This window comes from Salmo salar, chromosome ssa05, assembly GCF_905237065.1.
Source record: "Salmo salar chromosome ssa05, Ssal_v3.1, whole genome shotgun sequence".
Lineage (NCBI taxonomy): Eukaryota > Metazoa > Chordata > Actinopteri > Salmoniformes > Salmonidae > Salmo > Salmo salar.
Window position 1 is genome coordinate 55,368,027 of NC_059446.1, and position 26,940 is coordinate 55,394,966.

Genomic DNA, 26,940 nt, shown 5'->3' on the forward strand with positions numbered 1-26,940 from the left:
CATTTGTTTTACACAGCGCAGCAAGTCTGAGCCTGACCCGGCACAATCAAATCAATTGCAGTCGGACTCCCTCTAGTCATTTATGTGTCTTAATTATTTAATCAAACAGTGCCCTTAAAGCATCAGACAAGCTCAGTGCATATAGTTGAATTGATTAAAACACATAGGATGTGTCTATACATGGAAAAATATACGTTTTAACATTTCAACCAATCGATTGGTTGAAAGAACAGACAACTCTCGGTCGACCAAGATTTTCTTTTGGTCAGGGACAGCCCTAAATGTAATAGATGTGCCTGTTAGCATCCCACCCTGAAGCTAAGCTAACTGAGTTAGCGCTTCATCCTCAATACAGCCTTAATCTAGCTGTACCTCCTTCCCTACGACTACAGGCTAGTCCTATCCCCACTCTAAAGCTAGGCTAGCCTGTTAGTTTACCACCCTGAAGTTAGGCTAACTCTGAATTTGTGTCCCATCCTCAATACAGTCCTAACCTTTACTCCAGACACAGAGATGCATACAAAGCGTTCCCTCTGCCTCCATTTGGAAAATCTGACCATAACTCTATCCTCCGGAATCCTGCTTACAAGCAAAAACTCAAACAGGAAGTACAAGTTACACGCTCAATACAGAAGTGGTCCGATGAAGCGGATAATAAGCTACAGGACTGTTTCAATAGCACAGACTGGAATATGTTCTGTGATTCATCCGATAACATTGAGGAGATTACCACATCAGTCACCGGCATCATTAATAAGTGCATTGACTATGTAGTCCCCACAGTGACCGTTTGTACATTTCCCAACCAGAAGCCATCGATTGCAGGCAACATTCGCACTGAACTAAAGACTAGAGCTGCAGCTTTCAAGGAGAGGGACACTAATCCGGACGCTTATAAGAAATCCTGCTAAACCTTCCGACGAACCATCAAAAAGGCAAAGTGTCAATACAGGATCAAGATCGAAGCCTAATACACCGGCTCTGACGCTCGCTTGTGTGGCAGGGCTTGCAAACTATCACGGATTACAAAGGGAAACCCAGCCACGGGCTCCCCAGTGACGTGAGCCTACCAGACGAGTTAAATGACTTCTATGCTCGCTTCGACGCAAACAACACTGAAATATGCATGAGAGCACCAGCTGTTCCTGATGACTGTGTGATCACGTTCTCCAAAGCCGACGTGAGTAAAACCTTTAAAGAGGTTAACATTCAGACGGATTACCAGGATGTGTACTCAAGAGCATGCCCTGACCAGCTGGCAAGTGTCTTCACTGACATTTTCAAACTCTCTCTGACCCAGTCTGTAATACCTACACGTTTCAAGCAGACCACCATAGTCCCTGTCTAAATCTCCGTAGCACTCCCATCTGTAGCCATGAAATGTTTTGAAAGGCTGGTCATGGCTCACATCAACACCATCATCCCAGAAACCCTGGACCCACTCCAATTCGCATACTGCCCCAATAGATCCACAAATGATGCAATCTCTATTCTACTCCACTCTGCCCTTTCCCACCTGGACAAAAGGAACACCTACGTGAGAATGGTGTTCATTGACTACGGCTCAGCATTCAACAGCATAGATATCCGAAGATGGTGGCCTGCAGAGATAGGTGGGATGGGAGGAGGGAAACTGAGGGTTGGGAGGAGGGAAACTGAGGGTTGGAATGTGGAACTGGAGATGAGTGGGAGTGAAGTTGCTGAGTGAGGGGTAAAATTATGGTTTGCCTGAGGCTGATGCCACGCAAGAGCTCACACGAACACAGGCACACGTAAATAGTGCCACACATATAGCTGGCCTTGCTGGTTTTTTTATTGTCCTTGATGTCTTTTGTTTTACATTTTAGTTTTGTTGTTTTTTTCCTTTGTTCTTGTCTGTTTTTCATTGGCACATCGGCTGGGTAGTTGTTTGGTTGGGTTAGATGGGGTTGGTGGCTTGGAGGGGGTGGAGATGGGGGGGTTTGGGGATGGGGAATGGAAGGGGAGGTTTTCAGGGGGGACTGTAGGGGGTCTTGGATGGTTGGGGGCGGCAGGTAGCCTGGCAGTTGGGAGCATTAGGACAGTGGCTTAGAGGTCGCTGGTTCGGGTCCCTGAGTCGACTGGGTGGGAGATCTGTCGATGCACCCTTGAGCGGGATACTTGACCCTGATTGCTCCTGTGGGTCGTTCTGGATGGGAGCTATCATAGTCCAAACACACCAACACAGTCATGAAGTCCTCAGGAGGCTGCAAAGACTTGGCAAGGGCCCTCAGATCCTTAAAAAGGTCTACAACTGAACCACTGAGAGCATCTTGACTGGCTGCATCACCGCTTGGTATGGCAAATGATTGGCCACAGAGGGTAGTGCATGCGGCCCAGTACATCACTGGGGCTGAGCTCCCAGCCATCCAGGACCTCTATAGCAGACGGTGTCAAAGGAAGGCCCTAAAGATTCTCAAAGACTCCAGCCACCAAAGTCATAGACTGTTCTCTCTGCTACCTCACGGCAAGAGAACAGCTTCTACCTCCCCATGCCATGAGACTGCTAAACAGTTAATCAAATGGTTACTGGACTATTTGCATTGACACCCTTTTTTTTTTGCACTGGCTCAATGCACACTCACTGGATTCTACACACACACACACACACACACACACTGCTGTTACTCTGTTAATTATCCATCCTGATTGCCTGGTCACTTTTACCCCTACCTGCATGTACATATTACCTCAATTACTGTACCTCAACTACCTCGTACCCCTGCACATTGACTCGGTACCGGTAGTCGCTGTTTATAGCCTCATTGTTGTTATTTTATTGTGTTACTAGTTTGATTTTTTTCAAAATTTTCTTACTTTTTAACTCTGCATTGTTGGGAAAAGGTTTGTAAGTAAGCAGTTCACGGTAAAGTCTAAACCTATTGTATTCGGCGCATATGTGACAAATAACATTTTATTTAATTTGATTTTAGTATCTCCTTCCCTCAGGCTTACACTTAGAATTATGTTCTCTAAAGGTAGGCTAGCCCTGTTAGTGTCCCACCTTCAACCTAGGTTAACTCTGTTTCAGAGCCTCATTCTCAACCTAGGTTAACTCTGTTTCAGAGCCTCATTCTCAACCTAGGTTAACTCTGTTTCAGAGCCTCATTCTCAACCTAGGCAAGCTGTAGGCTTCCCTAATGTAGCTATCGCCTTCCCTCAGGCTATAGGCTAGTCTTGATGTTAGAGTCCTGCTCTCTAATGCTAGGCTAGCCCTGTTAGCATCCCTCCTTAGTTCCAGTGGGAAGCTGAGCTCAACGCAGGGATCAGAGGGATTAGCTCAGCCCCGAGACAGCTGTCCCACACACGTCCCGCTCCCCTGGGTGAATGGCCTGCAGGCCATATCTGCTCCCATGCCAGCCTCCGGGGAATCATGACATGGGTAACATTATCTTTCTGAGGGTTTTACTTCTGCCACAACATTGGTGGCAAAGTCAACTAGAATGACACTCAGAGGGTCTAATGTTTACAGCGATGTAGGAGGAGAATAAGGTGTAAAATGCTACCAATAGGTACCCCAAAATATCAAGATGTTCCTCTGTTGTAGGCTATTCCTGTATTTGTTGTTTCGGCTGTGAGAGTAAAATTGCTCAATTATGTTATGATACTTTTATTGCAACAAATGGTTGTTTTATGCAACAGAATAGAGGGTTCTTATAACTCTATTGTGTCTGTGTGAACTGAACGTGGGCCTCTGGGAGATCGAACACGGACAGGAGATGTACGACGTCTTTGGGGATACCGCATTCCAGAGGAGAAGCACTGACACTGTTCTATATGGTAAACGGGAGAGATGACTCCAGGGCCAGACACTAGTATCTTTCATACAAATGTTAACCTTGTGATTCATTCCATACATCTGTTGTTTGTCATGAACATCCAGGAGGATGGACTTTGCTATAAAATGCTGTGGCTCAAACCCGCTCGTTGAGTTCTCAGTGATCACCTCCAGGGGTGATGACCGACCAGCTCCATTACTGCAGTAATTAAATAATAAAGTTTGATTGGTTTGAAGAAATCGAAAAAGTCTCTCCTTTTGATCCCAATAATTCCACCACACGGCCCATCCACGACCTTCCACACAGAAGTAGACCTACATGTTACAACAGCACCAAACACGAACATTCCACACCACACTCAACACACAAACATTCCCTCCAGCCTGTAGGCAAAGAAAATGCAATTTGGCGGCCCAGTGCAGGACCGAGGCAGGGGACTGGGATGGGGGCATGTCTGCCTGTGGTTGGACACCACGGGAGCTGTTCATCATGATCAAAAGGTACTGATGGAGTTAGGTAAGCAGGGTAATATGTCTACCCCCCCCCCAGTGTAAATAACCGGTGTGTCAGCAGCTGACCTGCACGAAAATTGCCTTATTGATCCCAGGGCGCTTTTCCTGCTTGTTGTTTGTTCCTCCTCAGGTCTTGCAAGAGCTACACATTTGAACACTCCGAGGTCCAATATGAAGGAGAGTGAATGTGGGGCGAAATAGATGGGAGACGTGCTAGAGCGATGAAGAGTTTAAAAAACATTGGGGACGGGGAGGTTAGACGTCAGACAGACCTGCTTTATCATTCGGTGGGGATGTTCAGGAAACAGCTTTTTCCGGCAATATTCAGTTGAAGTGGTGTACATTTTGGGACAAATTAAGGCTACGGGGCAAAGAAGGTAAGGAGAGAACACATTTTTTCTATTGGACAAAGACTAAAACAAATAAACACACACAAACACACACACATGCATGTACAGACACACACACACACACAATGTGTGTACTGTATTTAGCTGTAATCTGAAGGGGGCCCCTGAGGGGGAGACTGTGTCTCAGACACAAGAGGCAGAGCAAGGCAGAGAGAACAAGGCCTGTCAGCCTCCCAGCATGCTCAGCCCCAGAGTATGACTCCTACTACCTCTGAAGGGGGGCGGCATCAAACAGACACACACCTCCCGCTGGTTGCATGTGCCTCACTTAAGAATGCTTCACTTGATCTGGCAATCATAATACCAAGACTCTTGTGTACACTCTATCTGACAGCTCCACTGTAAGAGGGAAGGAAAAACGCTTGGCTGCACTGAAATGCACCCTTTCAATAAACCCCCAAACGTTCCCCTTTTAGCTCTAAATGTTTCGGGAAAGTCAGAATGGTGTACATTTCATGCCTTTCAACTCGCGGCAAAAGGTGCTCATTGGAATGTCGGGGATAATGGACCTGGAGTTTTGTGTGTTTCTCAGCTCTCCGAGAGTACAGAGCAAGAGCGTTGATTTCAACTACAGCACCATGGAAGAGGTTGGAAGACAGGAGAGGACGAGGAGAAGGGAGCTTCGTATTGGAGGATTGTGGCAAATGCGAGGGAGGAAGTGAGGGGATAGCATAGTGAGAGAGCATCTGCAGGGAAAGAGCAGTGACCTCACATGAGTCATAAATCTCGATTGTTTTCCTTCCCAGCTTCAAGAGGCGTCCAATACAAGAACCTGGTTGCTTCGGGCGCATTTTCCAGGGGCCAAGAGGGCCAATCGGGAGCCCTCCCTAGGAGGCGTCAATAACAAGGCAGTCGGGTCAGGCCACATGTTCCCAGGATGTTGTGGCTCTGGTTCCTGTGGCTCCGCTTATATGTTTGCGTGGCTGGGCGCCATATGAACTTTCACCCTGATGCGTCTGAGCTGGGGCCTGCAGATGGATTACAGTGAGAAACCACAGGCCACAGGGCTGAGGCCTGCTACTGATAACCTCTCTGCTCTATAGAGCGACAGCTGAGCCAGCTTCCTGTTTCCTGTTTGAGACACAGGAAATAGAGAGTGACCCCTCATCAAAACAGACAACCCTGAAAAACAAGGGTTGGCTCTTCTTGGGTCTTTTGAAAAAAAGCCCTCCTTTCAGCAATTTGCTGAAGAGTAGCTAAGACTCTTATCTGTCACACAGGGCTAGTTTGAGTCTTCATAGCCTAGCCCAGCTCATTGATGTCTCTATAGCTTATGGAAATTAGCCAGCGACACCTATTGAAAATTACAGTAGGAGATGAGATCCGAGAGAGGACACAGTGGGATGTAAATCCACTCTTGCCACACTACTAATTACCCATCTTCCACAGCAGTGCCTGGAGGTGAGGCGAAGGGAGAGAAAGACTGGGAAAACTGCTTCCCCTTAATCAGGAGCCATGCACTGCTAATGTATTCCAAAAGCTTTGGGATGAGGTGTGTGGAGTGTGTGTGTGTGTGTGTGTGCGCGCGCGCGCATGTGGTAGGCCTATATAAAATGCAGCCCTATATAAAATGTGCATGTGGGTGCTTGCTTGCCCATGAGTACTTGTATATGTATGTACTATGTAGTATATGTATATAAACTGAGTGTGGCGCACAATAAATCACCCTGCAATCACATGAGAGTTGAGAGCCACTCACCCCATTAAAGACGATTCAAAAGGCTGCCTGTTCTGGCTGTTTAGAGCATTTACTGTAGAAGAACCCCCCTCTGTTTATGCTAATGCATGTCAGTAGACTGCAGGTACCCCGAGGGGATGGTGCATTAAGCACCGTGTTCAAATGTTAAGTGGAATAAAAAGGGCTGATTCTGCTGCATCCTCTAACCGGAGGGGGAGTCAGGGGAAGGGTGTGAGGGAGGGAAGGGTGAGAGAGAAGGGGTTGAGGGAGAGAGGGGGGTGAAAGTTAGGGGACAGACTGACACGGCGAGGGTTTAAGACACTCTAGGGACACGCTGGGAATTCAATAACGGTGGGAAATGGGGAACGGTTTCATCGTAACACAGCCATGTTCATGGACATAATGGTGCCAGCTGGAACTTAGAGACAGCACACGAGAAATATGGGTCTGATGAACTCTTGTCAAACCCTTCTGAGTTGCCACCGTGCCATTGGCTGCTAGGCGCTGGTGCGTGACCCTTATAGGACGAGCTCAACCCCATGGTAACAGGGCTCTACGACAGCCGGTCCGCCCACTAGACCCTCCTCCCTCTCTACTAATGAAGACGTTCTCTCCAATTCAAGCAATCTCTATAGGGAACAACCACTACTGTGTCAATAACCATTCATCAAGGCCAAAGGCAAAGTCTATAGACTACTACTGTGTCAGGACAAGGGCACATTCCTCAAGAGCAAAGTGCCTTAAAAAATATCAGGGCCTCAAATGCCCTTGGTCTTGACCTTTACAAGACCTTCCAGAGACAAAAAGTGAGTTATTAAACAAACAGTGGATCTACACAAGGATGGCAAATACAGAGAGATTGGGCCCTGAGGCGTACACCAAGCTAGGCTATCCCGTCATCTCCTGTAGATATGAAACATCAGAACAGCCTGCTACAGCCATCATTATGCCATCAGAGGCCATGAGAATAATTATAGCCTGTGTCATCATCATCAGTGGGAATTGACTTGGTCGAAAGATGCAGTGATGAGAGAGAGCACTGCATTATCGCAACGATTATAGTGAGTCCCTCTAGGTGTGTGTGTGTGTGTGTGTGTGTGTGTGTGTGTGTGTGTGTGTGCGTGCGTGCGTGCGTGTATTTCATCAGGTAGTGCTGTGAGAAGGCAGAAGTGTAAGAAGAGAGAATCTCATCCCTCTGTCATTCCTTCAAAGGCAAACTAGTGACACGTCAGTGCTCTGGGGGAACTGGCACATCCAGTACAGTCAGTTAGTCTGATCAGCTGTCCCAGCGGCAGTGGTGTAAAGTACTTAAGTAAAAAATACTTTAAAGTACTACTTAAGTAGTTTTTTGAGATATCTGTACTTTACTTTACAATGTATATTTTTGACTACTTTTACTACATTCCTTAAGAAAATATTGTACTTTTTTTTCACCCAAAAGTACTTGTTACATTTGAATGCTTAGCAGGACAGGAAAATAGTCCAATTCACACGCTTACAGTATCAACTGAACATCCCTGGTCATCCCTACTACCTCTGATCTAGCGGACTCACTAAACACACATGCTTCGTTTGTAAATGATGTCTGAATGTTGGCGTGTGCCCCTGGCTATCAGTAAATAAAAATAAATAAAACAATTTTTTATTATTTTTATAAGGAATTTGAAATGATTTATACTTTTACTTTTGATACATAAGTATATTTTAAACCAAATACTTTTATACTTTTACTCAAGTAGAATTTTACTGGGGGGACTTTTACTTGAGTCATTTTCTATTAAGGTATCTTTACTTTTACTCAAGTATGATAGTTGGCTACCACTCCCCAGCAGAGGGAAGGAGTCTAGGAGGGAGGTTGGGAGAGAAGAGGGAAAATTACTATTTAGCAGTAAAGGGACAAAGGGAGAGATGCACAAGGATGGGAGAGAGGAGGAGAGGAAGACGTGGCCTAAAGCCAGAGCTCTCCGCTTTACTCACACTCACAATGAACTATTCATGAGTTCACAGAGCAAATGAAGTCAGAGGAGCCGCTGGCACAGGGAGGGGAAGATGAATCTCTTAACCTCCAGAGAGAATGAGACCCCACCTGACTGTACATACAGTACTGTACATTCCGGGTGAACATACTGTGTAGACATTTGACACACACACACACACACACACACACACACACACACACACACACACACACACACACACACACACACACACACACACACACACACACACACACACACACACACACACAGTGTGAAGTGTGCATTCTCTGTATATATCCTCTTAGTCTATGGTAATAGACACTATAGCCAAGTACAAGCCTGCAAAACATTGTTGGATGACGTTTTTCAAAGTTGTTGCAAGTTATTTCCAACAGAAGTTTCTGAGAAGAGGGTCACTTAGTTGGACAGCTCTGTAAAATTGGCCAACTACAAACGGTGCACATTCTGTCAGGTAGAGGCAGAGAGGCTGATGGGATTGAGCTAGCTGATGAGATAGCCTAGGGGATAATGACACTCCTTAAAGACACCATTTCACAGAGTCAGGACGGAGCCATCCCTCACCATGGCAACAACAGCTACGCTGATAATCTTGTCACCGTGACATCTTCGTGGCACCCCATGCTTAACGATGGTCATTTCTTTATCATGGTTGAGGGTTTTATGCTCTGTTAACGTTTGCATTTTCCCTCCAAAAAATAAATAAGGAAGTTCAGTCACAACCCCTGCGGTGTGTGATGACCGTGCTATTTCTGGTTTCAGACGTTTACTTGGAACCCAACGGTGCTCAGGTTATTAGAGAGACAGAGTTGCAAAATAACGCAGCACCACACACAAACACACACATACACTCCCCCCACCCGCAGGCCTCTGTAAATACAAAGCGTTGGGCAAATATGTTTCCCCAACCCAGACCCCCATTTTTAGACAGAACTCTTTTTGGAAATGGGCCAGTGCAACGAGACGGCGCATTACAGTAAAAGCATGGCTGTGGCCAAGAATGTGACATGATAACAATGTTAAATCATAATTATTGAAAAAACGGCCGTGCATTACGCCACTAGCCGGGACAATAAATAGTACTAATCTTCGACAGCGGGAGAAACTAGAAAGCTTTCAAATGAAATGGACTCTGTTTTCTCTCAGTATCACCCTTCCACAACAAATCCCCCCCCCCCCATCGCCAACTATCTGTCCCAATCCATACTTTTTTACTGAAATATTTCAAATGCTAATAGACAAACACTCCCACAAAGAGACCCAAGCACAAACAGGAGCCCACACGCTGAGAGAGGAGGGAAGAAGAGAGAGAGAGAGGGAGATAAACTTCATTTAAATGACCATTGATCTTCCTCTGGTCTGGTTCAGTCTCTGGTGTGTCTTTGGAACTTTTATATAATACTCTCATAGTTTGGTTTAGTTTGGAACACCAGCCTGGCCTCAGAGCCATACGCAATATACTTGATGTATTTCTGAGCAATTCCAAGACGTATGATACCTGCTTATGGTATAGTTACTTGAGACAGAAACTATAGTACGGAGGTTGGTCACGGAGGATTGGTGGGCGTAATCCAAGACAGTCTAGCAATCCAAAGGTATGTATGTTCGAGTCCCGTCGGGGACAACTGTAGCATTTTAGCTCACCCTTCCCCTAAACCTTATTCTAAACTTAACCCAATTCACCTAACCTGCTCCGTAAATTCAACTAACCTTTGTCGTTTTAGTTCTCCTAACTTTTGTTGCTAGTTCCCCTAACCGCCAATGTAAGTTCTCCCCATAATTCTCTTTTATTTTTACGACGCATCTAGCAACCTCGTCTCAGATAAAGACGTGCAATACTATAATTTCTCCAAGAAGCATGATAAGTTATGTCAGCCTAATATTTATTCTAACGTTCCCATTGATAATGTAACCTAACGTAATGTAGCATATCATACTAAATGGAGTGCCACAGATTTACCTATAGAATAATACGAATTGCCCTGAGACCACGTCACCAACACAGAGTAGAGCACAGAAACACCAATAGCAAATCAAAGAAGTGGAGGGAAAGTTATAGGCGGCGGACAGCTCTGTATGTACCCATTGGGAGCTGGCCTCACACACACACACACACAGTCCCTTAGGAGAGAGAAATTTAGGGCTGAGCCCTTGCTGTTATTAACTGACAGTATGTTGGAAGGGTGCGTTAGTTGGGGTATGGAGAGGCCATAGGCTGAGAAGAAATACACACTGTGGTTCCCATTCTACTGACACAAAGAACGTTCCTGCCATACACATTCAATCTCTATCTGTCACGTCAATGTTCCTTTCTGACACCTATATACGTTCAGTGTGACTAGAATGTCCATTTCCTAATCTAACTCGGATTCTAATCTAACTCGGATTCTAATCTAACACAGATTATTTTTGAATTATTCTCCGTTGTCCTTTCGCTGTCTTCCTTCCCTTTGAAAATGTCTCCCCGTCTGATTTAATTGCATCCGCAGAGGAAGAGTCTGACTTTGAGATTCTGGGGTCTAATGGAATATGAATGACATCAATTACAGCTTATGTTTTATGTGAGAGCCGCATGCCATTTCAACTGTATCAGAGAGCATTAAGACTATGAAGATTTACAGCACAGACGCGCAATTCTCTTTATGTATCTGGAAAGCGTCCGTTTCACTATTGTCTGTAAGTCTAGCTCAGTCATGCCAGACTTTCCTATACAGACACACACACACAGTGCAATCTTCCTCAACCATTCACAGTCAGAAGGGTCGAGGGCAGTATGGATGTCAGAATCCCCACTAAGTGACCTGGCGTGACATTGGAGAAAATTCCAATGCTTTGGATCTCGCACCTGGAATCTCATTGCGTCAACAGCCAGCAGAGCCTCAGCCGGCCCCCTGTGAAGGAAGCACTCCTCAGACTCCCCCGGGGAAACAGCCTTTAAGGGCTCCAGCCGGGGCCACTGCTGACCCCAACTGAGACAGACAGAATCAGTGTGATTGAAGCTTTCTGATATATTACTCGCCTCCCAGCCTCCCAGACTCTGAGACTCACAGACTCACTCCAGAGAGAGAGAGGGAGAGAGTGTGCAAGTGAACATTCTCTCTCTTTCTTTCCCTCGTCTCCCTCTTTACTCACTCTCCCTGTTCTTTTCTTCCTCTTTCCCCCTCTCTCAAGCGCCAGCTCTCTACTCTCTCTCCCTATCTCTATCATGCTCTCTCTCTCTTTCTCTCTCTCTCTTGACTCCCTCCCTAGCTGGCACTTTAAGCTTGATTGTGCTGTGCTCGGCTTGTTGGCTAATGGTCACCACCGAATGAATCGCGACCATCAATCTCGTTTTACTGGGGGGAAAACAGAGGTCAAAGTTCCTGCCACAGTATCACTCTTTTTCTCTTTATTTTCTCCCAAAAAACAAGCAGACTCTATAGTATTACAGTGCAATTGTGCTCCTCATTTGCCTGTAGCCTACACTTAAAAATGTTCCATCTGCCAAAGATAGACGGGCCCAAGGATCATATACAGTTGAAGTCGAAAGTTTACATACACCTTTGCCCAATACATTTGAACTCAGTTTTTCATAATTCCTGACATTTAATCCTAGTAAAAAATCTGTGTCTTAGGTCAGTTAGGATCACCACTTTATTGTAAGAATGTGAAATGTCAGAATAATAGTAGAGAGAATCATTTATTTCAATTTTTATTTATTTCATCACATTCCCAGTGGGTCAGAAGTTTACATACACTCAATTAGTACTTGGTAGCATTGCCTTTAAATTGTTTAACTTGGGTCAAACGTTTCGGGTAGCCTTCCACAATAAGTTGGGTGAATTTTGGCCCATTCCTCCAGACAGAGCTGGTGTAACTGAGTCAGGTTTGTATGCCTCCTTGCTCACACACGCTTTCTCAGTTCTTCCCACAAATTTTCTATAGGATTGAGGTCAGGGCTTTGTGATGGCCACTCCAATACCTTGACTTTGTTGTCCTTAAGCCATTTTGCCACAACTTTGGAAGTATGCTTGGGGTCGTTGTCCATTTGGAAGACCCATTTGCGACCAAGCTTTAACTTCCTGACTGATGTCTTGAGGTGTTGCATCAATATATTCACATCATTTTCCTTCTCCATGATGCCATCTACTTTGTGAAGTGCACCAGTCTGCAGCAAAGCACCCCAACAACATGATGCTGCCACCCCCGTACTTCCCGGTTGTGATGGTGTTCTTCGGCTTGCAAGCCTTCCCCTTTTAACTCCAAAGATAACGATGGTCATTATGGCCAAGCAGTACTATTTCAAGCAGTACTATTTTTGTTTCATCAGACCAGAGAAAATGTATACAAAAAGTATGATATTTGTCCCCATGTGCAGACGCAAACCGTAGTCTATCTTTTTTTATGGTGGTTTTGGAGCAGTGGCTTCTTCCTTGCTGACCGGCCGTTAAGGTTATGTCGATATAGGACTCGTTTAACTGTGGATATAGATACTTTTGTACCTGTTTCCTCCAACATCTTCACAAGGTCCTTTGCTGTTGTTCTGGGATTGATTTGCACTTTTCGCACCAAAGTACGTTCATCTCTAGGAGATAGAATGTGTCTCCTTCCTGAGCGGTATGAGGGCTGCATAGTCCCATGGTATTTATACTTGCGTACTATTGTTTGTACAGATGAACATGGTACCTTCAGGCATTTAGAAATTGCTCCCAAGAATGAACTAGACTTGTGGAGGTCTACAATTTTGGCTGATTTCTTGTGATTTTCCCATGATGTCAAGCAAAGAGGCACTGAGTTTGAAGGTAGGCCTTGAAATACATCCACAGGTACACCTCCAACTGACTCAAATTATGTCAATTAGCCTATCAGAAGCTTCTAAAGCCATGACATCATTTTCTGGAATTTTTCCAAGCTGTTTAAAGGCACAGTCAACTTAGTGTATGTAAACTTATGACCCACTGAAATTGTGATACAGTGAATTATTCGTGAAATAATCTGTCTGTAAACAATTGTTGGAAAAATGACTTGTGTCATGCATAAAGTAGATGTCCTAACCGACTTGCCAAAACTATAGTTTGTTTTAATGACTCCAGCCTAACTGTATGTAAACTTCCAACTTCAACTGTAAGACCGTCCCAGGTGATTGGTTTTCATACTTAGAATATTCTCATCGCGGCTCTGCAGGCTTGTAACTATGGATTGGCATCAAGCCTAACATCTCAGACCATTAGTTTGCTAAACTTTTTGGCACTGTGACCCACTTAAAGCCCTTCAGATGTTCCTTGGCTCTAACAAAATAAACCAAACTATGTCTACTGCCACAACCCAGTCTTTAGATGTGACGCAAGACAGACTGGCAAACCATCCAACCACCAATGTGTCACCACCAACTATTTGGAAAAACTGCATTAAACTACTTTGAGGCAATGTTAGCCATAATAGTACGCAGGCCGAGATACTGAGATACTGACATACTGACATAATGCCATATCAATACTCAGTGAATTGGCATTGCAAATGACAGGTGGTGAAAGTGAATCCGGGTTGTAGTTGCAGATGGAGAAAAGCTTTGACTTTGAAGTCTCTGATAGATCATTGAAAGTTCAATCTGCATCGTGATCATTAGGACTAGCAGTGAATCAGCTCTATTCTAGTCATTCTATTTCTATGGATGAGCCATCCTCCAGTCTGGTCTGGAGTCAGATCTTCAGGGAGAGATTTGCTGTAGGTCAGCAGAGTTCCACTCAAACAGCGGACCAAAAAGAGCTCCCGAAGATAGAAGCCGTTTTCATGACGGGGAGAGAAGCAACTCTAACGAGATCATTTGCGCGGCTCAATAAAGGGTGTTTCGTCTTGTTCTGAATACGAGAGCTCAAACGTTGGGACGCCGGTTTTGCAAGAGAGGAAGGGGTAGGGGCGTGAGTTGTAACTGTTTCACACACAACCACAATATGTACACACCCTTCCTGTCTTCAAGACTGTTCCTTCACCTCCAGGAGTTTCACCATAGAACATGTGATCAAACCACAGCCCCATATTTACTAGAGCTGGGCGATATGGACAAAAATCCATATTGCGATAAATTGCATGAATTGATGCGAAAACGATAAATCATTTATAACATTAATGTGCATTAATTATCCTTTGAACTACTGCTAATAGTTTGATGATTGTAGCCATCAATTGTCCTATTAACAATCACCCATACTAACAAACATATTACATTTAAAACGTCATATTTCTCTAGGATAGTCTTGTCAGTGACACACACTACAGTAAGGCTCTTCATTTAACACAGCAGCAGAAACGGCCACCATGAAACCTTGCATAATCATTTGCATCACGACGTATCATGCTGAAGTACGGAAGGGGATTGAGCAACACGGATTTGGAGAGGTATGACAGAGAGTGTGTAGAATTGTTTGTCGAGAGTAGTTCTTTGCAGAACTGGCCGCTATAGCTTAATAATTTCCCTGCGATTCTTAGCGGTTTCACAATCTCCTCATTACCCACGTACCTTGCCTCTTCTGCCGAAACGGCATAAACACCTGAGGTCTTGTGGTTTTAGGGTTCTTTACGAAACTGCTAATGAACTCCAGCACTGAACATACAGGCCACACGCAGAGTCCTACTACGCCTCTGTTACTCACAGATATCACCACCACTGATCTACTCAGCTGACTCCACTGAGCCTCCAAGGCATCAGAAGACTTTGTTTTTCATTACAAGGGATTCACAGCTGCATTTCTCACCTAGTTTGTTCACGGCAGACCTTCTTATTTTCTCTCTCCAGTCAAGATAAACAAGCGAGAAGACACCGCCATTGCCGAGGGGGGTTGTAGTTGTAGTTGCAGTAGTAGATGTTTTATTTGAACCGTTATTTAACTAGGCAAGTCAGTTAAGAACAAATTCTTATGTACAATGACGGCTTACACCGGCCAAACCCGGACGACGCTGGGCCAATTGTGCGCCGCCCTATGGGACTCTAAATCACAGCCGGTTGTGATACAGTCTGGATTCAAACCAGGGTGTCTGTAGTGACACCTCTAGCACTGAGATGCAGTGCCTTAGACCTCTGCGCACTCGGGAGACAAAAACCTGCATAGATGCAAACCTCACTGTGAATGACCACAGCTAATAAAATGTTCGTTTCTCATACTCCTTCCCTTCCATTGATGTTGGAGAACCGAGGTTCAGCCCCTTGTCACATACACTTAGAGTGTAATTAATGATCTGCAATCTAGCTCGAACACACACACACACACACACACACATAAACAATTGTTAGTCGCTTATCGAGGGTGTTTATTTCTTGTTTGTTTTCTTTTTCGATGGACACAGTAGGCAGAGAATTGGAAATTGCCTTTCCCGAGCCAATCATGCAAACTCAATGGAATAAATGGGAATCTGTGCTATGGTCCCTAATGAGTAACAGAGTAACATTACCTCTGTTTGATTAAAGAGCTTCATTGTGATTATAATTAACAAATATTACCTCATCTGGCCACAACGGCCTTCTAAGTGGCCAGTTAATTAAAGGGCTAATTTCCAACCAATGTTGACCGAGGTGAAAATCGCTCCGGAAACCCTCGGGTGGACTGGCGTTATCCATTTCCTTGTTCCTCGTTAATGGAACCGTGTCACGCGATGTAGAATTGGAGATCAAGACAGAAGACACTGTAGCTATAAGAAGCTAGTATTGTCCCCACAGCACTGCATACTGTATATCCCCATAGAGGCCCTATAACCTGATTCACTCACAGACCAGGTTTCTAAGAGAATTGGCTTATTCAATAGGAATACAGCTTCTACTCTGACGTGAAAACGTCTTTTTGTGTCCTTGGGCAAGATGCTTGAGCTGTATGGATGAATGATTTCTAGAATATGACTTACTACAGTAATAACATGGGGTATAGATGGCAGACCCATTGGAAATATCAGAGATCAGAAGTTTAGCCTAGTTGTTGTCCATTGTAGTAGCAGAACTGTCGCTGTCACCCAAAAAGAGAGACATGGTAAGAGGACAGGGGAGAGAGGGAAAGAGACACAGGTAGAGGACGAGCAGGAAGGGAGAGTGAGAGAGAGTTATGGGGACTGGCGAGTCTGGCCCTCTCTAGTGTCTCCTCTTTGACCTGCGCTGTTCAGAGATGTGCCAGATTTACACACATCTTGTTTCTGACCAATTACACAGGAATAAAAGCTGGGGATGGGGCCGCAGGTTAAAACTGGGCCACTTAACACGCATTCTCTCCCTCTCCCTCTCTTCATTTCCCTTTCTGGCATTTACAGGAGGAGGGAGGAGAATATAGCCTGTGCGGCAGGTACAGTAGCCCAGTGGTTAAAGCATTAGGCCAGTAACTGAAAGGTTGCTGGATTGAATCCCCGAGCTGACAAGGTAAAAATCTGTCGTTCTGCCCGTGAAAAAGGCAGATATCCCACTGTTCCTAGGAAGGCCGTCATTGTAAATAACAATTTGTTCTTAACTGACTTGCCTAGTTAAATAAAGGTTCAAAAAAAAAATGTAAAGATGAAGACAAAAAGAAAGCAGTCTCATTTGGCACCTAGTAGAGATGTCAACTCTGCCTGCGGCAAACAGGGCCTGGGTATTGTTCTTGCTCACACACACTCACGCATACACGTGGGCGCTTGTGTGAGAACTGACCGGTCAGAAAGCATGTGCAGTGTGGCATGACAGTTGAACTGTGCGAGCATGAGCACACACAGAGGCAGAATCCCATGTACTGTATGACTCCATCTTTCCTCTCACCCAGTAACCAGTCCTTGACAACACAGTGGGAGGGAAATGTCAATTTTCTCCCTCTCCCTTTCGCTCTGTCTCATTGCTTTGTCTCACTTCCTCCCGATCTCTCTCTCTCCCCCTCTCTCACTCTCTCTCTCTCTTTCTCTCACTCTCTCCCCCTCTCTCACTCTCTCCCCCTCTCTCACTCTCTCTCGCGCCCCCTCTGGTGTCTATGCAGCTAATAATGTCAGCGATAGCAGCGACAGGGTGCAGCTAATGACACAGAGGGGAGGGAGATGTGCTCATTAGTCCTTTCTGCGTTTTTTGTGCAACATGGAAGAGTCTCTGCCTGAAGAGGGAAGAGAGCTAAGCCATAGGCCTGGGAGAGACAGATATGAGAGCGGGAGAGAGGGAGAGAGGGAGAAATTCCAATGTTGTTTTATGGGAATAAGGAATAGTCTAATAAGTCAAATAGAAGTCTAAAGAACTAAAAATAAACGCTAAAACATAATTTACTCCAACTTCAACGTAATTTCCAAAACGTAAAATCCAAAATCCGTGTACCCCTCTGTGCTCCTTTGGCCCCAAAAACAAGGCCAACACTGTGAGTGAACTGTAAGACCATTTTGCTTTTACTGGAAGGTGACACAGCACACAGGCTACGGTAAACAAGTAGGGGTGCATGTGAAAAGTACAACAAACAAACTGATTACCGGACGAGGAGGGGGCGGGAGGGGGCGGATCAAAACGTAGCATGTTCCACAGAAAACTGTTTCTGTGTAATTTGGCAACACATCTGTAGAACGTCAAATGGTCAAGTCAGCCACGTCAGCAAATCCCTTTTTTCTACCACTAGCTGTATGTGACTTTAGGACTCTCGGGCCCCTCTCAGTCCTTTTAATTCCAATGTGAGCTAAACGACTCTCTAATACAAATACACACCCCACAACACACACACTCAGACCTCAAAAAAACCTCTCCCTGAATTGAGAGAAAATAAGTTGCGTAATAAATAGGTCTTCCTTCACTTGGTGTTTATGAAGTAGTGGGCTACTCTCACCCTTAATAAACAGTGAGGCAACGATGATAGCCTCAAAGTGCCTTCCCTGGAAGAGAGGCCAGGCAGAATTAGTCTCGAAAACCTGACCCTAGGAAACAGTGACTAGGGTCTGGTTTCAATTGCAGACTCTTTTGGCAACTTCAATATGGGGGGGAAAAATTGTTCCGAGGTGGGTCCTCTTCAGACAGACAACTCTCCCAGCAAATCACAAGGCAGACATCCCAGAACGTCACGATTCGAACTCATTCTTCGCAGTCAAAACCTTTGCAGTGGTTTTAGTGAAAGTAGTTGATGCAAACTAGCCACATTTCCAAAACGCAATCAAAATTTTTTACCTCAATGGTCTCCATCTTGCTAGCTACGATGTAGCATTTTATTCAAGCAGATAAAGTAGTAACCTAGGCAGTGACGTAGTTCCTCTATGCCAGTGGTTCCCAAACATTTTATAGTCCCGTACCCCTTCAAACATTCAACCTCCAGCTGCGTACCCCCTCTAGCACCAGGGTCAGCGCACTCTCAAATGTTGTTTTTTTGCCACCCACACACTATACGATAGATTTATTAAACATAAGAATGAGTGTGAGTTTGTCACAACCTGGCTCGTGGGAGGTGACAAAGAGCTCTTATAAGACCAGGGCACAAATAACAATATAATAATAATCAATCATTTTGCTCTTTATTTAGCCATCTTTTTTAAATGTGAATCACATTTTTATTTGGCGTACCCACGACGGCACGCGTACCCCAGTTTGAGAATGCCTGCTATCTGCCAACACAGTCCATCATTGAAACCAGACCCTAGTCACTGTTGCCTAGGGTCGGCTTTACGAGACTAAGGCATTCAAGATGTGCTGTAACATAATATTTTCCTTCCAGAGAGGAAGCTTCCATCCTGGCTCCCAACACACACACACACACACACACGCACGCACGCACCCACACACACACGCACACACAAAGGCAAGGTAATCTAGTCCTTGTGACTCTATTTAAGAGGGAAACACACTCACATACCTCATGAAAAGCATGCCCCTACAGAGACTTGCCCTGGAGCTAGTGCCCTCTGTACAAAGGGAGCGGGGAAAAACTGCCTTTATTGCAAAAAGGATGCAAGCTAACAGCTCCTCTCCAATGCCATCCTTCCTTTCCCCTCTCCTGTTCTCTCGCTTCACTCATTTTTTTCCCCGGGCTCTTTCCTGTGGGGATGCGCATCACCTGACATTGTTCGACGTACATCTAGTCAAACCACCGTGACTGTACTCTGCTTCAGGCACAGAAAAGTTTCTTTGTCTGTGCCTAGGCCTACGCAAACAGAGTCGGTATTGCATTGACGTGTCCGTAATATCACGCTCTGCTGCTATCTACTTGCGCAATATTCCAATACACAACGGGGTCAGCTGCAAACTCCTCCACATGCGCGGGCCAGAGAAAACAACGGGCTCACATAACAAACCCCAGCGTCTGACATTTGCACTTCTTCCACCGAGCCAGTGACGAAACGCAAACATTTCCCGCTCCTCCACCCCCACAGAGACGCGCAGGGAGGGAGAAAAAAAAAAGCATCCTTCCTTTCCAACCTTCCTTGAAGTCATCTCAAATCTAATTGGTTGGATTGGTGAAAGCAATATAGGATGGTAGCATGACTTATTAGGCTATACCTATCCAATCAATTATAGACCTGTGCTTACCTCAAGGAAACAAGAAAGGAAACCAAGAAGGAAGGTAACAACGAAGGATGGATTTCGAAAATATTCCAAAAGGGGCATGGCCCCGCTCTGTAAGCGGCAATTTCCCAGCCCAGGGTGAAGTCCCCTCGTGCACCTGGCCCTTAGCTGGAAACAGGAACAGGAGGTTGAGGGAGGTCACACCGCCCACAGCTGGTTGGAGGACAGCGGCAGAACACAGCGCCTATTTTTATCAGGAGCTTTTAATTCAGCCAGTCACCCATTTCATTTCACAACTCATAGGGGTTTTCAGAAGATAGACAGTCAACATATTTTCAGAAGTTGGCTGCCGGTGTTTCTTTGGGGGGTTGTGAAGGGGGTGGGAGACTGATTAACTCTACCGCGGTGGAAGTGAGAGACGACAAAACAATATGTTTTACGACGAACAATTTGCTTCTGGTTCACCGTGATGTTCCGCCGGTTGTGGGAATATTTTAAGAATAACCTCAAAAGTACTCACTCAGAGTGAGTTGTCATTCGGGAAAAGGACAACTGATTTGGCCTTAATAAATGATCGGTCGTCTCAGACAAGTCTGACAAAGCAGACGAAGCTTATACGCTGGACTGGTGTTTGGATTTTCAGCTTGTTAGGACAGTTGTGGCGAGACTTCAGAACACAATTACCCAACATCTTATTCAAATGACAACCAACATGGTCAAAACACAAGCAGAGATACGCACGCACGCACGCACGCACGCACGCACGCACGCACACACACACACACACACACACACACACACACACACACACACACACACACACACACACACACACACACACACACACACACACACACACACACACACACACAGAGCCCTGGGGGATTGTAGCCTTATCGCAACATTGAGAGGCTCTCTGCCACAGAATGCCTGCAATGTGTCTGTCCCTTCGCTGCAGTACTCTGAACAGCAAGCAGTGAAGCTGATCCCCTTCACTGTGTCACGGTGTCCCCATACAAATATCTCTTACCGAGGCAAACCACACACACATTGTGTCCTCACGTTGCACTCGTACATTCAGCATATGCACATTCACTGCCTGTATTTGCCTGTGCCAACACATCCAGCTTTAGACGAATACATAGACAGCAAATCTTTGGGAGGGAGACAATTTAAAAAAAGAGCTGCTTCATGTTTGGTGTGTGTTTGTCGTGCAGACAGTAAGATAAGACAGATAAAGAGGCCTCTGTGTGTGTGCGTGTGTGGTGTGTGGTGTGTGTGTGTGTGTGTGTGTGTGTGTGTGTGTGTGTGTGTATTCCTCGATTCATGTCAGACGTTCTGTTTGCCCTGACGATTGTGTTTGTTCTGACGTACCGCTGCAGCAGCCCCCTGCGCCGTAACTACACTGTGCTTTTCTACACTGACTCATAACCTTGTCTGAAGGTAAAGTGAGGAAGATGTGAACAATTTAAAAGAGAAGAGGTCAACTTCCTGTTGATTCAGCAATGACTAGAACAGCCTTGGTGTAATATGCCAATAGCCCCCTCCCTGATATCAGCTCTTCAAGAGCCAATGAGGCAGCACCAAAACCATGCAGGATCCCGATGAGGCAGAATATCAGATTGTATTCTTCGAACTGAGGGAGGAATTTCCAAGTGGAGGCCATTTCCACCTGATGAGGACTAGCAAAGGAGGATAGGCTTGCTGGGCTGTCTGTCCAAACACAAACATGCCCGCATGCACACGCACACCTGAACAATTGGCTTTGTTTAGAGGCATCATGTCAGTTCTGGCCAGGAAAGAGCCCTCGAACATTTACCTGCCGTTGTCTCCTGTGCCATCCTGTGCCACCCTCTCTTGGTGGTTGGCACACACGGGAGGGGGGGGGTGCCACTTACCGCCTCAGCATTTCGTTGCGAAACTGAAGCCCATTCACATTTGGTACGACATGAGCTGAGTGGGTACATTGGGGCCGTTGGTTTGGGCCGATCATAAGATCACAAGGCAACCCTCTCGTTGCCTTAGCTAGTTATTTTCCCCTCTAATATCAAGTGTTTGTAGCCCTGCTGTTGTAATGTTGCTAGTTATTTTCCCCTCTAATATCAAGTGTTTGTAGCCCTGCTGTTGTAATGTTGCTAGTTATTTTCCCCTCTAATATCAAGTGTTTGTAGCCCTGCTGTTGTAATGTTGCTAGTTATTTTCCCCTCAAATATCAAGTGTTTGTAGCCCTGCTGTTGCAATGTTGCTAGTTATTTTCCCCTCTAATATCAAGTGTTTGTAGCCCTGCTGTTGCAATGTTGCTAGTTATTTTCCCTTCAAATATCAAGCGTTTGTAGCCCTGCTGTTGTAATGTTGCTAGTTATTTTCCCCTCAAATATCAAGTGTTTGTAGCCCTGCTGTTGCAATGTCTGCCACAGCACAGTCAGATAGCAACTCAATATAGCCCGTGGGGACAATTTGCTACAGCTCATTCTTCATCATACTTCATAAATGCCCGGAATATTAAGGGTTTGGATGCATGTTGTTTTTGTGTTTATCTTTCACCTCTATGACTATGAACCCCGACAAACCAAAGGCTTGCGATGTGGCCACCACAGGCATGGCCTGCGTCTGAAATGGCACCCTATTCCCTATATAGTGCACTACTTTTGACCAGGACCCATAGGTCTCTGGCCAAAAGTAGTGCACTATGTAGGGAACAGGGTGCCATTTGGGATACAGGCGTGGGATTGGCATTGTGAATGCAAAGGACCAGGAATAGAGACGATGGTTCTGGAACTCTGCCAAAATGGGCTGAAACTGTGGAATCTCATGTAACAATGGGAAACAGCAAGAACAGATACCACTCCAGGGTTCCCCAATAGGAGGCACGCTGTTAGACATAAAAGACTGTAAAATCACCACAAAATCAGCTCAAAGTGATTTTAATTTAGGAAATCTGTTCCCAAGTATTCCCACGCATAAATAGAGAGGCATATGTGATCGTATCCCAACGTAATCAAGGTTTGAAATGATTCTGTTTTTGTCAAATACTAGGTCTGTTTGGGATTGTTGGAGTCAATTTGCAGTGTACGAATTATTTATAACTATGTTCCGGCCCAATGACCATCAGCTCAAGGGAAAATTGGCCCACGGCTGAATGTAATTGGGGAACCATGCACAACGCTATACTGTAGATAGCCTGGCACTAGAGCCAGCCAGATAGTTGTTAACCTCTATGCTTTTCTAAAGCACTGTGGGTTTTTTTGGGGGGGGTGGGAAATGTTTAATTCAGTGCTTCATTCAAGACAGTGCAACTGAAACCTCCACTAGACTAGAGTGGACACAAATGTTTGGGAGGATGCAGTGGAAATCCCTTTCTTCCAGGTTAGTAGGCCTATACTCAATGACCTCCAGGCAGAAACCTTGCCTATCTCAGCAAAATATCATTGTAAAATGTCACATTGACATTCACTTTCAAAGAGTGCTATCAAAGCTGTAGAAATAAGTCAGGACGTTCCCGCTGATTCAATACTAGGACAAACATGTTAGTGACCATGGCGTTGGACTGTTGGTTATCACTTAACCACATGACCAAATGACAACATGCCACATCCCTGTCACATGCAATGTCCCAAAGTCATCCACTTCCTGTTTGTCCCAACACTATCCCCTGCCTCCTCTGCTCTCTCCCCTGCCTCCTCTGCTCTCTCCCCTGCCTCCTCTGCTCTCTCCCCTGTCTCCTCTGCTCTCTCCCCTGTCTCCTCTGCCCTGAGTCAGTGAGGATGTGTGATACAGTACAGACATACGCTCTCAGGCATTACTGGACCTCCCAGAGCTGAACAACAGCAGGCTGCTGCCATACCTCTGGAGGTAGTCCTGTAGCAGTCTGCCCAGAGCAAGTTGGTTAGGCAAACATAATAATAGTGTGTGTGCAGACAGTGCTGTGTGTGTGTTTGTGTGTGTGCAGACAGTGCTGTGTGTGTGTGTGTGTGTGTGTGTGTGTGTGTGTGTGTGTGTGTGTGTGCAGACAGTGCTGTGTGTGTTTGCCCATAAAATCATCTTCATTATCCTCAATGCCTCATATCTATAACCATTGTGTTATGCACTAACAATTACGCATATCATTTTGCATAGTCACTAAGAATTTGTGTGACTGTAAGATGTCTAGCCTAAAAACTGATCAGAGATCACAGAGAGCATGTTTGGACCGTCTTTTCAATATTATTGGGAAATGAACCCTCCTTCTGGCAGTGGCCACATCAAAAAAAAACTTTTCGTAGGCAGCTTGATGGTTAATTATGCACATGTTGATGACTTGTATATTACATTGCTGTGGCATTTCTTATTGTGACAATTGGTCTGCAATGCCTTGACAGCTTAGGACAGGGATCCCCAAGCTGTTGTGTCGATAACTGTATTACACTGTGACTGCTTTTCATCTTACCTCCTTGACTTTCTCCCGACGCTGAAGGGTCTGAGGGTCGCTCGGCTTGCCATGTTCGATCCCCAAGGGCGGCTTTAGCAGACATTTTTTAAACTTGTTGTAATCGAAAGAAGTATCCGTGTTGGCACCCTGGTTAGAAGACGAGGTCACTTTCTCATCCTTAGAAGCCGACTCCGTTTTAGACCTCGACGGCATCACGTCCTCCAACGTTTCCCCGCCAGCGTTTTTCTTATCCGTTTTAGCCTCATTGGTGACAGAGGGCTTGCGGCTCAAGGCTTTGAGTTTTGTGCTTGTCTCCCCTTTGGCTGAGGTTATGCCCCGGAGATGTTCTGGGTCCTTTGCTCCCTTCTTAAGATGCTCCCTTACATCATTCTCAGATCCAACCGTTACTGGTTGGCTCTCCGTCTTTGAGAGAAAAATACGTTTCAAACGGACAGAGTCAGGTAAGAAGAATAAGGCCCCGAAACACAGAGTTACCAAGCCCGAGAGAAAAAGTAGAAACACGAATTTCTGGGATAGGCGAAGACCCATGCCCGATGCTGACACACCGGGCAACTTTCGGAAAACCATTGAAATAGTATTTCTTTATGATTGCCTTAACTTATTCAGTAGTACGCTATAGGTTACAATGGTCGTACAACACTCCACTTTCACACCCTCTCCTCTGGAAAGTTTCCCTATGCGTCTTGTTGCATGTGTAAAAGTTGATATGAGGGGCTGAAAAACACACCCCGTGACAAAGTGATTGCCACAACTCTCCTTATCGTGCAATCGATTGGACCTGCATAGGTAAAGGTTACCTTTCAAATGTAGCAATCACGTTTGGCAATGAGATCAATAATTTGTACCTTACATTAGCATGTATTGGTTATGACAGTCATAGCACGTGCATTTGATGTTTTTCCTCTTTTTCAATATCTCACATTCACAAAGAAAAAGACAGGTTTATAATAAATGCCACTGTGTTTGCGTAATCCGCACTAAATATATGGGTGTGAAATAACGAAAAACGCAGGAATCAACGCTAAAATGACACAGATGTTGCGTTACTTTACGTAGCCTATTGATCATAAAATGCTCCCATCACAAAGCGAAAGTAAAGTTGATTTTATCTTCATTATTCCAAGGCGTGCCAATCATTGAAAAATACATCACCAGATGGTAAAAGCATGCAGTAGAGCGTCTTTATCAGCAGGTCCGTTCATAGCGGTCCCCGTTGCAGGTCACAGAATGATCTGTAAAATCGAAGAATCACAAGAACAAGCATCTGGTTTTTGTATCCTGTAAGGTAGGCGGATGCTGCTGCTGTATGAAAACGTATATTTATTCATGCCGCCACCGTCCGTTAGGAAGCTGCACGTTCTTCAGTCTCTCATCATATCTGAATACGCAGCACACAACCCACACAGCGAAGGTGAACGAAGACCGTGTCGCATACACGCAAGAATCTGTTTTAGCTTCCAAAAATCCGTAGAAAAGAGGCTAAAAAAAAACAACCATCCAAGAGATATAGTGCAGCTTGCAGTTCAATCCCATCAACACATCGTGTCTTCCACTCGCCGTCTATGGTTTGTCTTCTCGTGCGCACCCTTGCTGTACCGTATTCGCCCGCTTGCTCGCCATCAGCGCAGAGAGGTAGAAAGAAGACATAAAATAAAGGCTAGAGTGAAACGAATACTGTCGCTAAACCGAGTCGGTTGGTCGGGCTCTCTTGATGGATACCCACCGCGGCTTGTCAAAACACAGTAAAGGCATACGAACCCACAGTCGAAGGGAGGACCAGCAGCGGGGGGTTTATCGGGCTCTCTGGGCGGTCAATTATGAACCAAAGTGGCTGTGGGTCCTATTCCCAAAAATGCAGTATTGGATAATCTCATTTTAGCCTACCGATTGGGTGGGGCATATATAGCGATAAGATTGTAGATATTAAGCTATTATTTGCCACTGGCAAAAAAAAATCCATGGCACCGGTCACCACTTCATACATTAATAACTCAAAGTAGCCAAAATAGTCTTCATGATGAATAGACTTCCGAAATGATGTGTATGTCCCTGAACGTAAGACAACATCTAATATGAAAGGCAATAACATTGATCAGATTCAACACGGGATGTGTAATGAAGAATTGTAAGCGTCCGTTGCCTAGAACAGTATGCTGATCACATGCCAAAAGTTTAGAAAGTTCTACCTCTGCATATAAGAAGAGAGGGGAGGGCAGATGATAAATCGCATACATACTGTTGTCCAGGGACAAAATAAGATAAATGGTCCCAATTAACATGGTGGTAGCCATTAAGTAAAGAGCTATGCGCAGCACTATCAAACCAACTGGTAGGACACCTATAATGCATGGTGAACAAAAATACGTATTATAGTCTCTCTCTTTCTCTGGGCCTAATAATGCTTAGTTTGTGGAATCTTGGGTACATCTGCTGACGTGACATTGGGCTCAAGAATAATGTTCAAATGTGTGTTGAGCAGTTGTTTATGTAATTCTCACACTCTCTTCGACCCCAGTCTGACTGTCAGCACATCTCCCACTGTAGGTGTAATTCAATCAGACTAGCTGCTTGTAATTTGCAGCGAAGCTAGCGAAAGAGGAAAATGAACCGTTAAATTACCCCATGTATTTCTTTGCAACTTGCTCTCAGAGCATTTCTTATAATTCTGTATGTA

At 45.1% G+C, this 26,940-nt stretch overlaps 1 protein-coding gene across 2 annotated transcripts in view; it reads right to left on the reverse strand.

The window, feature by feature from the left end:
* LOC106605146 (mannosyl-oligosaccharide 1,2-alpha-mannosidase IA) overlaps positions 1–26,007 on the reverse strand; it is a 204,909-nt gene extending 178,902 nt beyond the window's left edge. The window contains exon 1 of one of the 2 annotated variants that reach the window (XM_014200495.2): positions 24,264–26,007. In XM_014200495.2, the coding sequence (XP_014055970.1) occupies positions 24,264–24,833 (570 nt within the window). In that variant the 5' untranslated portion in view covers positions 24,834–26,007. The remainder of the gene's footprint in view (positions 1–24,263) is intronic. The other variant, XM_014200497.2, reaches the window with a different exon arrangement.
* Between the last annotated feature and the right edge of the window lie 933 nt (positions 26,008–26,940).